This window comes from Prionailurus viverrinus, unplaced genomic scaffold, assembly GCF_022837055.1.
Source record: "Prionailurus viverrinus isolate Anna unplaced genomic scaffold, UM_Priviv_1.0 scaffold_35, whole genome shotgun sequence".
NCBI lineage: Eukaryota > Metazoa > Chordata > Mammalia > Carnivora > Felidae > Prionailurus > Prionailurus viverrinus.
The window spans coordinates 2,117,253-2,128,628 of record NW_025927605.1 but is presented as its reverse complement, the minus strand read 5'-3'; the positions used below and the strand labels follow the sequence as shown (position 1 = coordinate 2,128,628).

The following is an 11,376-nucleotide window of genomic DNA, read 5'->3' as shown; positions in this document are numbered from 1 at the left end:
GACAGACACTCGAGAGGGCATTCTTAAGGTCATTCAGACTGCTGCTTAATTTGCTTATTTATTCATCATAAACCTTACGCAAGTTAAACAGTATGTAAAAGGACAATCTGAAGAACGATCCCCAAACCTCAGCTTACATTAGATTTGGGGAGCCAGCCACCTGTGGACTAGAACCCAACTAAGTTGTTCCTCAGGCTCTGACTCTACCCATATGTAACCCATTCGTGTGGTCTTGCAGTGGCAACTTGGAGCAGGGAGACCGAGTCTTTAAAACTTTCCATCCGATTGTTAAAGCTCTGTGCCTCAACTTTCCCTTCTGTAAAATGGTGATATTGCGCGCTCTAAAAGATAAAATTAAATCGAGTATAACCGATGTAAAACAAAGCGCCTTTAAAAGGTAAAAGATGCCATGCAAATGCAAAAACAGTTGTGTAGTAATCATTAGACTCTGGATCAAGCCTTAAATGACTTTAGGGCTTGTCTCTGGCTCCATCAGGGCTGTCATTCTGGGCAGTTTTATTTTCCTCTTCCTCCCCATCTCTGTCTCCCCGAAGTATCCACCAGAGGACGCAGCTACCCCAAAACTTTCCACCCTGAGCCAGGCTGGAGAAACTCAGTCCACACTTGCCTCCTAGTCCAAGCCCTCCGTTAAGCCACCCCAGCCCCAGACTAGGCCGGTCGTTGCCATGGGGACTGGAAGCCATGATGTCACCACTGTCCGGGTGGGTGTGTTGGAGTCCATACCCTCCTATCCCCAAGACTCCCTGCCGGGACGTGAGAGTGGAGGGGTGGGGGTTGAGACCAAACCAAAAAGACTCCCTCCTTCTCCTACCATCTCGCGCCCCCCTCCTGTTCAGGAAGTGGATGGCTGCCCCCGCGCGTGTCCGCACTAGCACACCGGCGTGCACGCGTGGGCACGCAGAAGGCCCGAGCCTCGCGCGTTTGCAGCTTTCACCCTACCCCTCAGAACTTCGCTCAAACTCTGCCCCGCGCCCATCCCCAAAGCAGTCAAAACAGTCAAGTAAGCCCGACTCGCCCTGCCCCAAACCCACAGGGGTCCCTCATATCACACCCGAGCGCTGGAACCCGGCTCCGAGCCCTGGCATTCCCCGGGCCCCGCCCGGCTCCTCTGGGCCCCGCCCCCTCCGGCTGCGCTGGCGGGAGGCGGGGCCGGAGGCGCGGCCGTCGGGCTGGGGGCGGGGCAGGGGGGGGGCCGCGGCCCCGGGCGGGGGCTCGGCGCGGGCCCGCGAGATGCCGGTGTCGGCGGCCCGAGCGGCTGCAGCTGCAGCGGCGGGGGAGGCGGCAGCGGGGCCCCGGAGGGGGGCTGCGCAGGGGGCCGGCGCGTAGCCGGGACTATGGAGGGGCAGAGCGGCCGCTGCAAGATCGTGGTGGTGGGGGACGCGGAGTGCGGCAAGACGGCGCTGCTGCAGGTGTTCGCCAAGGACGCCTACCCCGGGGTGAGGGACCCGCGTCTAGGGAGGAGGGCGCTGAAGCCGCGGGGGTGGGTGACTAGGGCCCTAGGGACGGACGGAAATGGGTGCCAGGGTAACCAGGGTCGAGAGAGAGGGGCTCGGAGGACCGCGGACCAAGGGAGGCGCTGGGGACTCTGGAAGGACTGCAGAGGATTGGGGTGGGAGGAACTGGGGAGCAGGGAGAGATGAATGGGGCTTCGGAGAACCAGAGGATCCAGGAGGGGACGCTAGGGGAATGTCGGGGGTCCTGGGCATTGGAGAGAGGAAGAACTCGGGGCCGAAGGGACCGGGAGAGGGTCTGGGAGCCTAGCACACATTCCGCTGAGGCAGCCGCTCCGGGGATCTCCCCTTTGCCCAACACCAGACCAACTTGTGTCCAGGGGCCGGGCTGGACGGTGTGTGGGAGTGAGGAGGGCATTTGTCTGGGATGAAACCTGGAGGATCTCATCTTGACCCATCCCTGTCTGCAGAGTTATGTCCCCACCGTGTTTGAGAACTACACCGCGAGCTTTGAGATCGACAAGCGCCGCATTGAGCTCAACATGTGGGACACTTCAGGTAGCCAAGTCCCTGGGGTCACCCTGACTTCCAAGGCCCCTACCCTCACCCATCCCTTGGCTAGACCCTTAGGCTCCAGGTATGCCCAGGCCATCCATCCAATTTTAGAAGGAAGGAAAATCAATTTCCTACTTAAAGCAAGAGAAACTGAGGTAGAGTTTGCAGAGACACATAGAAACCTTGTCCTGAGGGAGGGAGAAAGCCCCGTATCTGATCTTCTCAGCTGGATTCTGCCTACCTGGGAAAGTTGTGAGGAATGGATTTATTTTGGAACATGTTCCTTAGGAGGAAGGGCTGGGTTTAGGAAAGGCATTTAGGATTTCTTCGGGGAGTGAGGAGCTGCTTCTATAGACAGAAGTATAGAAATCTGAGCTGTCCCAAGCCTGCGCGAGAGCTCTGCCCCTGCCCCTCCCCCTCCTCCAAAAAAGGAGGAGGTTTTTATTTTTACTCAGCTCCCCCCCGGGGAGGGCTGTAGAAGACGTCAGTCAAAGCTCAGAAAGCACATGCAAAATTTTGAGAATGTGGAGAGATTTCATGAGCTTCTCAAAGACTCAGAAAAGATTAAGAATGATTACTTTTAAAGAAACCCCTAGGGAAGTGGAGAGCTGTTCTCTGCCATCTAACCTCCCTCTGCCAACGCCCCCCCCCCTTGAAGAAACCCAGACTCCTTGATGGGTTCCAATACCTGCTCTCTTCCATCCTCTGCCCCTAGCGTCCCCTGGTCAGGATTGGTAAGGTCTCCCATTCCCTTCCAGGCCTCCCACCCACACAGGACCCTGTCTGTCCCCTCCTTCCCTGTCTTCTCTCAGGTTCTTCTTACTATGATAACGTCCGGCCTCTGGCCTATCCTGATTCAGATGCTGTGCTCATCTGCTTCGACATTAGCCGACCAGAAACATTGGACAGTGTCCTCAAGAAGGTGGGAGCCTGGGGAAGCAGGATGGCTACACTGAGGGGGACCAGAAACCAAGGTTCTGACACAACATGGCCTGGAGGAGGGAGTGATGCCTGGGGCATGGTCATCAGCTAGAGAGTGTGTGAAGCTCTCCTCTTTCCCCATCCTCCTCACCCATCCACCGCTCACCCCCCACCCTTTCTTCCTGGAAGTCAGTCCTCAGAGCTGGATCCAGCATCTAGGGGGAGGTAGAGGAGAACAAGGAGAACTACTCAAGGGATTCCTTATCCATCCTTCCCATCTCCTTGGGTGTGGGAGCCCCAGCTGGAGGGGATGGGAATGCTGCTCTGGGAGCTCAGAAGAGCCCTGTGGTCTCCTCTTGAGGCCTCTATTTCCAGGAGAAAAGCCCACATTGAATGGACAGAAGTCAGCTAAAGCAGCCCTAGTTTCCAGGTGGAGGAAGGGCAGATTGGTCTGTTCCCAGGAACAAATTTGGGACAGGGGGTGGGGATGGGAAGGTTTCAGACTGCTAGACCCTTCATGGCCACTGAGGTAGAAGCAGGGCCCCTGACCCTAGAGCCCCTCCCCAGCCCTTTCCTCCCTCCCCTTCTCCTACGCCGCATCCTACTTTCAGCCAAAGGCCACCATCCCTACCTCCTTGCTCACGTGGGGGTGTCCAGATGGAGGGGTGCATGGTTTCTGCATGATGTGAGGAAGGGTGTTCTCCTGGCATGGAGCAGGGTTCACCGTGTGCTTCTACCTACCCTTCCATAACCGTTTTCTTCCTCCAAATAGTGGCAAGGGGAGACTCAGGAGTTTTGTCCCAATGCCAAGGTTGTGCTGGTTGGCTGTAAACTGGACATGCGCACGGACCTGGCCACACTGAGGGAGCTGTCCAAGCAGAGGCTTATCCCCGTTACACATGAACAGGTGGGACACTTGACCTCTGACCTAGTCCCAGCCTAGACCTCTCACCTCTGCCCCTCTCTATCTCTGATTTGAAAACACCCTGCTTGGCTCATCCCTTGTACTGGCTTCTGACCTATGACCTGATCCCTTGACCTCCCAACCCCCCCCCCCCCCCCCCCCCCCGCCATGCCACCCCGCACTGCCCTCAGCCTCCCTTGCCCCTTGCTGAGCTGCAGGCTAATCTCCATAACTTCCTCCATGCACTCCATCCTTCCAGGGCACCGTGTTGGCCAAGCAGGTAGGGGCTGTGTCCTATGTGGAGTGCTCCTCCCGGTCCTCTGAGCGCAGCGTCAGGGACGTCTTCCACGTGGCCACAGTGGCCTCCCTTGGCCGTGGCCATAGGCAGCTTCGTCGTACTGACTCACGCCGTGGACTGCAGAGATCTGCTCAGCTGGCAGGCCGGCCGGACCGGGGGACCGGGACCGAGAGCGAGATACACAAGGATAGAGCGAAGAGCTGCAATCTCATGTGAGGGGCTGGGGCGGGGCCGAGTGTAAGGAGCAGTGGCGAAGGGCTCAATTGTTCCCCTCTGCACCTGGTTCCTGACCTCCTGACTCTGGCAGGGACTTCAGGACAGGCCGAGTGAGGGATTCTCCTGGTCAGGAGAGCTGAAGGCAGAAGGGGCCACCATCCCCACATCCTCATCCCCCTCCTCTCCACAGGAAGCTGAGGAAGCTAGCAGGACAGGGAGCTGGGCTGGGAGCTGGGGGGCAGGGGTGGAGGAAGCTGGCATCAAGTAGTGACTTTGGTTTGAGTCTTAGTATATGAAGGGTGCCTTCCCTCCCCACCCCCAGTACCCATATCCTGGCCCTGGCTTCCTTCCCTAAGGAAAGTGTCCATTCTGTGACCTTCCCTTTTCCTCTCCTTTCCCTTCCACAGCTGTTCTCACTCATCCTAACCTCCAGGCAACATGCACTAAATTAAAAAGCAAGTTGAGTCCTTCCCCCTTCTACCCACAGTCCTAGCTCCCTCAATCCCTTCCTGCAACTGTCCCCAAATAAAGCCCATGTCCATGGAAAACAGCTGTGGCTTTAGTTTTGTTGCTTTCTAAAAACCCAATCTGTCAATCTCTAGCAGCAGGAGGGAAAGTTAGACTTCAGGAAGAACTTTCTTATCTATGCCCATAGTTAGAGCAGAGGAAAAAGCCTTGGGTCAGATTAGCAGTGTCCTTTTAGGAGCCAGAGGTGGGGGAGTGAGAGGTCTTGGGAATATTCATCTCAGTTAATGAGCCAGACAATCCTAAGGCCATTAGGGGTTTTTAAGTGGACTGATGTGCAATTCATTCCTCAGCCCAGCTGGGGCCACCTGCTTGTGTGGGAGGGGTCCTGCTGAAGTGGTCCAGGCCCCTTGCACACCATCTCCATCCCCCAGCTTGGAATCTGCTGGTGTCCTGGGAGTTGTCGGGGTAGGGAAAGTATCAAAAGCCTCCACAGCACAGAAGCTGACCCTTCTGTGCAGTGAAATTACTCAAGGAGACAATGGTTTGATTCTGGGGTCCCTTGGAGGTGAGGGCAGGGGCTCTCACCTTCTTTCCATTCTGAGCTCCTTGATGATTTTGGAGGGAACATCAGCCGTGAGTTAGGGTCACTCCCCCCCCCCCCCCCCCCCCAGGGGGAAAGCCAGTGGAGGGGCTGGCCAGAGCTCTTGTTGTCAGGAAAGACAGTACTGGTCTGTTTTCTTGGGAGTCTGGTTTCACATTGTCCTGTATTCCCTCCCTGGCTCTGGTCCCACTGGCCTCTTTTCGGTGACATTCTCCCCCAGGAACCATCCCTGGCCATCCCCTCCCCCCCAGCCCCAGCCAGTCCTTCCAGACACACTCTGGGAGGGGACACAAACCTTATCCTTCCATCTGCTGGGTTCCCCCCTAATTCACAGCCCATCCTTCCCTCGTTCATTCAGTAAGTATGTAGTGAATACCAACTGTGTGCCAGACACTGGCTTGGATTCTGAAAGGACCAGTTTCTGTGCTCTGGAGGCCAGCCCAATGAGAGGTATCCCAGGTGTGACAGTACCTTGTCTGCGGGAGCTCCGTACAGCTTCAGGAGCCAGTCCTCTGAGCCAGGTCCTGAGGGTTGAAGAGCAGTTTGCCAGGCAGGGAAGGGGTAGGAAAGGCACTCTGGGCGGAGAGGGTACAGCATGTGCAGACACATGGAGATGAGAAGGAATGTGGCACGGTTGGGGCTGCCATGGCGAGGAGGGCAGAAGACAAGGCTGGGAAGATAGATCAAGGCCACTTCAGGGCCCACAAAGGAGCCAGAACTTCATTCTGGGATGTGAGGAGGCACCAGGGATTTCACGCAGAGAATGAAGTGACCAGATTTGGTTTTGGAATGGATGCGTATCTGGATGAGGTGATGGGGGCTGGGGGATTTGGCTCTGAGATGTGTCATTTAAAACAGATTCTCCTTCCCTATGCCAGGGCCCAGTCTTGAGAGGAAAGGAAATCCCACCTACTGCTGGCTCATCAGACACCCCTTTCCCTCCCTGTCCTACAGGACCCTGTCCCAGTCCATCTCAGCTAATCTCAAGGATTCTGGGACAGCTTCATGGGTACTCGGCACCCGAACTGAGGTTAGGGGCTGACTCCAGGACCCTCCTCCAGCAACCTGAGGCGTGGATTGGGGCTGCTGGAGAGGGCTGGGGCCCAGCTAGGTGGCTCTCAGTCTGGTCCCAGAGGACTGACCCCTCCCCCACAGGGACCTGCCACACCATCAACTTGGGATTTTGGCCATGGCTTCTTTTCTCCTTTTCGGTTTGATACAAAGCAGACTCAAGCCTATAGCCACCAATGCGCAGAGTGTTTGGGCCTCTCTCTTCTCCCAACTGCCCTCTCCTGCCATGCTCAGGGAATGCAAATGCATTTCAATATCCGCCTAAAGCAAACATAATTAGGAAAATAAATCATTGGGGGGAACCCCCAAAGTTTAATACACTTCCAATACCGCCAGGAACAGATTGTGGACTCCTCTGTAGGTCTGAGTTGCCAGACGTTTTATTTCCTGGGAGGAGGCTGTACCACTGGGCTGAGGAGCCTGTACCACTGGGCTGAGGAGCCCAATGGGTGGGAGAAGGGAATGGGGCTGTTTCTAGATCCTCAAAGGCCCCTGAAAGCTGGAGGGAGGGAACTTTACCCCCACCCCCACCCCAGATGCAGGAGTCAGACCCAGCTTCCTCCTCTGCAGCTGTTTCCCCCACAAATTAGAAACCCGTTTGGGAAACAATGTAGCCTCGTTAATCATTTAATGAAATAAACAACTAATCACGCTGAGATGCTGCCAGTGTTTCTTAACCTCGCAATCAGCCTGCTCTGGAGGGAGGAGGGAGGAGGGAGAAGGAAGGGGTGGGGGGTAGGGGCAGGGACTGGGTCTAACCCCTGAAATGCTTCAGCTGACTGAGGGTCCTCCCTCTGGGACTCCGGCCTTCCCAGAAGGGACAGTCCCGAAAAGAGCTTGAGATTTGGAGGCAGAGGGCCTGGGTCTCAGCTCCGCCACTTCTTCCCTGGGGAGCCTTTGGTGAGGTTCTGCACCTGTCTGACCTCAGTTTGCACACCTGGAAAAGAGCCGATCACCGCATCTGTCTCATTGTGTTGAGGAAGATTCGGAGAGGAGAACGGATGCAGAAAAGCTGTTCGACCCTTTATAAGTGAACCTTTATTCCTTACAGCTTAGACATCCAGGCCTGACTGCTTCTGATTCGGGCCCAAGGGAATCAGGAAAGGCCTCTTGAAGGGGGTTTCTTATGCTCTGGATTCAAAGGCTGGAGGAAGGCCAAAAGACAGGAAGGGGGAGGTCTCGGTAGATGCTCCCACATCTACCCTGAGGGCAAGAGAGAGCTTTAATGACTCCAAAGGCTGAAGTCCTTTGGCCCCCATTTTTCTGAACTCCCCCATAAACTGAAGTCTCTGGGTGAGAACCCCACGTTGCCATGGTGACCTCACCCCAGAAACACTCAGACTGAGTGTACATTGCAGGCTGAGGGAGGTTGGGGGAAAAGGGTCATGTCCCTGAGGTTCCCAGGGGACACCAGGACCCTGGCTGGCAATCCTGGTACAGCTGTCTCCACCTACTCCACACTTGGCTCCCCAAGAAAGGGGTTCAGCTCTTCTGCACTATTCCCCACTTCCCTCTCTGCCAACAAAAGAGTTCCTTCTACACAGTGCAGCCCTTCTCCCCGCTTCCCCCCCTCCAGCTGAGTTCCCAGGTCTGCCTCCATCTCTAGTAAATCCCCCACTCCCTCTCCTCGTGGGTGGGGGTGAGGGTCAGAGGGAGGAGAACCTCCAGGTCCAGGCGGGTGTGGTGATTCCCAAGCAGCTACCCACCCCAGCAGCCGAAGAAACAAGGGGCACGTACATAAGTGCTCCTCCCCCCAAGAAAATGCTTCTGCTGTTGACTCCTAAATAACAGATGTCTGTCTGCATATTAATGAGATTGGACGAATAATTGGTGAGTTTTTCATTCAGTGTCAGAATGAACCCGGAGGCCTTATGTTCATGCACACAGACACCCACTCACCCCCCGACTCTCCCCTTCCCCCAGAGCACAATGAGACAGACGCAGATGCTGGCAAGTTTGACCCACAAAGGGGAGGGACAAACAGGGAACTGGGAGGGGGTGTCAGCAGGAGGGAGACCTCCAGGGTCTGGCTAGGTTTGTGGGTTTTCTCCCTCTTGATCTGCTGCCTCCCCAGACCCCCAGGGGCCTAAGCTTGCATTTGTGAGACTTCACCACCATGCAGAAGGGGCGCAGAGGAAGGTGGGAGCCAGAAGGTAGAGATGGTTGTGGGGAAAGGCAGGTGCAGCCTAGGGGGAGCAAAAAAGCAGTGGCCTCTTTCAGAGAGGTTGTGCCTCCCATGAGCCCAGAATCAGTGGGCCCTGTACCCCACTTTAGCCCCTATGCCACGGTGTGGGGTGGAAGAACCGGGATATGGGAGTTAGACAGCTACCATCTGTCAGCTGGGTGTTCCCAACCTCTCCGAGCCTCTCTTACTCTGTCTCTAAGAATATCTACCTTGCAAGATTGAACAGATGAAATAAGATCAACTATGTCAAGTGTCTGTCATAGTGCCTGGCTTACAATAGGCCCAACACAGGGCACCCGGGTGGCTCAGTAGGTTGAATGTCTGATTCTTGATTTCAGCTCAGGTCATGATCCCAGGTTGTGGGATTGAGTCCCGTGTCAGGCTCCGTGCTGAGTGTAGAGCCTGCTTGAGATTCTCTCTCTCACTGCCTCTGCCCCTCTCCCCCACTCGTGCTCTCTCTCTCTTAAAAAAAACAAAACAAAACAAAAAGGCCCAACACATATCAGTTCTCCCCCCACCTATCTCCCAAACACAGACACACCAAGGCGGTTTCAAAATTGCTGCCTCTACTGCCAGACCCACCCTTGTTAGGGCAGGGGTTAATTAGAAGTTTAGTCATTATCCTGGCTGCCTGGAAATCGGAAGGAAAAGATAGGGGGAAGGAACGAGACGAAATAGACACAGGAGAGAAACTGAGGGAAACCAAGGCCTGGACCAGGAGGAAAGAGACTGCAGCGACACAGAACCACAGGCCAGGAATGGAGAAGGTATTGCAGACAGGTGGAGTGAACCCTGAAATGAGAGGCTGGAATTTAGATCGTACATTTCAAACCCCCAGTTCTGCCTGGAACTCGACCTCAAAAGTCTCATCCCCTCTTACCACTTCAGTCTCCTCATCTGTAAGATGAGGGAGTTGCCTTGTTTTCTAAGGTCCCTGCTCAATGTGTAAGAACATGAGATTCCCAGAGGCCTGAGGGAGCAGGGGAGGGGAGGCGGCTACCTCCACACCTACCCCCTTCTCTACAGCCCATCAGTCACTCTTGCTCTGTCTCCTCTCTCCCTGGGTAAATGGATCTGCTGCACCAGCAAACAACTGTCCATTGTGTCCTAATGAGGGACGAGCAGGGAAAAGCAATCACTTATGATGCAAATGAGCGGCGGCTGCAGCCTCCCGGCTTTCACTGAGCGCCTCTCTTCTGCCCAGACCCCTGCGCTGCCCCAGTTGGACCTTTCTCCCCAGCCCCAGTTTCCATCTGGTCCTGGAGAAGGAGGGGGAGGCCCAGACTGGCCTTCCCATTGTGCTCACCGCCACTCCCTGCAAGGAACTTCAACCCTCACAGCGGCCAGGCTTCTCTCCCCACCCCAAAGAGCATCTAGCGCGGCTCAGTTTGTGTTAACTGGGGTGAGATTCATAGGACATACAATGAACCATTTGAAGGTGTACAGTTCCATGGTATTTAGTGCACTCACAAGGTTGCACAGCACTGCCTCTCAGGGCTCGGGGGTCACGCCCCTCTGCCTGGCCCTGCGCCCCTAGCCTCCAGCGACACAGGAAAGCTGTTGAGAAGTCAGCAGAGTCTAGGAGGAATAGAGGCTGGTGCTGGGCTAAAGGCTGGGAAAAGCCCAGAGCCGGCCTGGGAGTGAAGGGGACAAGCCCTGGGCTTTAGGATGGAGCCAGCAGAGAAGATCGAGATTTTGGTGGTGATAGGTAAGATCATCACCGCTTTCCCCAGCACAGCCCTGCAGCCTTATCTTTAGGAAATGGTCTCTTGAATTTTTTTTTTTTTCTTCTTCTTCTTAATTCCTCCAGCATCTGGTTAGGAACCGGAGGAGGTCCAGCACAGATCCTGGTTTCCATGGCTTTCATAGCCCCCGTGGGCTTGGGAATGATCCCACAGCAGGTTTCTTACCTCGGCAGCTACACAGGGGCCCTGAGACAGCCCCCAGGGACTCTCTGCCACTAAGAGAGGCCACCCCTCCACAGGCTCCAGGGACAGGCTTCACCAAGGAAAGATTTTCTACTTATCTGGCATTTGGTTTATCGCACAGACCTATAGCCTAACAGCTGGAAAGATTCCCATAAGTTGTAGTTTGAGTTTCCCTTGCTAATATGCACTACATTTTAGCTTTATGTCGTTTTCAAGAGAAGATGGCAAACATCTGCCTACCTGTGTGTCTGTGTTACCTTCAGCTTCACTCTCCCCCTACCCCCCACCCGCTGCTTCCCTAATCTAGGACATGTGGTAATGTTTTTAAAAAAACAAAACAAAACTCTTCTGGAATCAACCAGTGCCAACTGCTGCAGCATTGCAGAGAAAAAAAACCTTTACAGGGTCACAAACTTTCTTTCATCTTCTCTGGCCCTTGTCCCCACTCAACAGAAGTCCACACTTCCTTTCTCCCAGACAAACACAGCCCAGACAACATAATGAGGGCATTTTCGTCTGTGTTCTAATGAATAGGGAGTCCCAGGCTAGTAAGTTTCAGCTCTGCCACCAACTCACTGGGTGACCTTTGACAAGGACCTCAGTTTTATCACCTATAAAGTGGGAATAACAATTTTTGTCCTAGCCGTCTCCCAGGGAACTAGTGAGGAGGAAGAAATACTAGTTGTGCCAGTGCTTTGAAGTCGCAAAGAGATTATCATGAACATCATAATTACTTCTCCAGGGATGGCGGCAGCAG

At 54.9% G+C, this 11,376-nt stretch overlaps 2 protein-coding genes across 4 annotated transcripts in view; one reads left to right on the top strand and one right to left on the bottom strand.

The window, feature by feature from the left end:
* Window positions 1-120: 120 nt before the first annotated feature.
* The window catches only part of BRCA1 (BRCA1 DNA repair associated), a 77,132-nt gene continuing 65,876 nt past the window's right edge, over window positions 121-11,376 (bottom strand). The window contains exons 24-25 of one of the 3 annotated variants that reach the window (XR_007149442.1): window positions 5,907-5,959; window positions 121-341 (exon numbers count right to left, since the gene is read on the bottom strand). The gene's annotated coding sequence lies outside the window, so the exon portion shown is untranslated. Of the gene's footprint in view, window positions 342-5,904; window positions 5,960-7,468; window positions 7,651-11,376 lie in introns of those variants that run through there. The other 2 variants (XM_047845852.1, XM_047845851.1) reach the window with 2 other exon arrangements.
* On the top strand, window positions 1,326-7,115 carry RND2 (Rho family GTPase 2). The gene is made up of 5 exons (XM_047845866.1): window positions 1,326-1,457; window positions 1,943-2,030; window positions 2,840-2,949; window positions 3,721-3,855; window positions 4,112-7,115. The coding sequence occupies exons 1-5, from the start codon at window positions 1,356-1,358 to the stop codon at window positions 4,364-4,366; spliced, it is 690 nt and encodes a 229-aa protein (XP_047701822.1). The 5' UTR covers window positions 1,326-1,355; the 3' UTR covers window positions 4,367-7,115.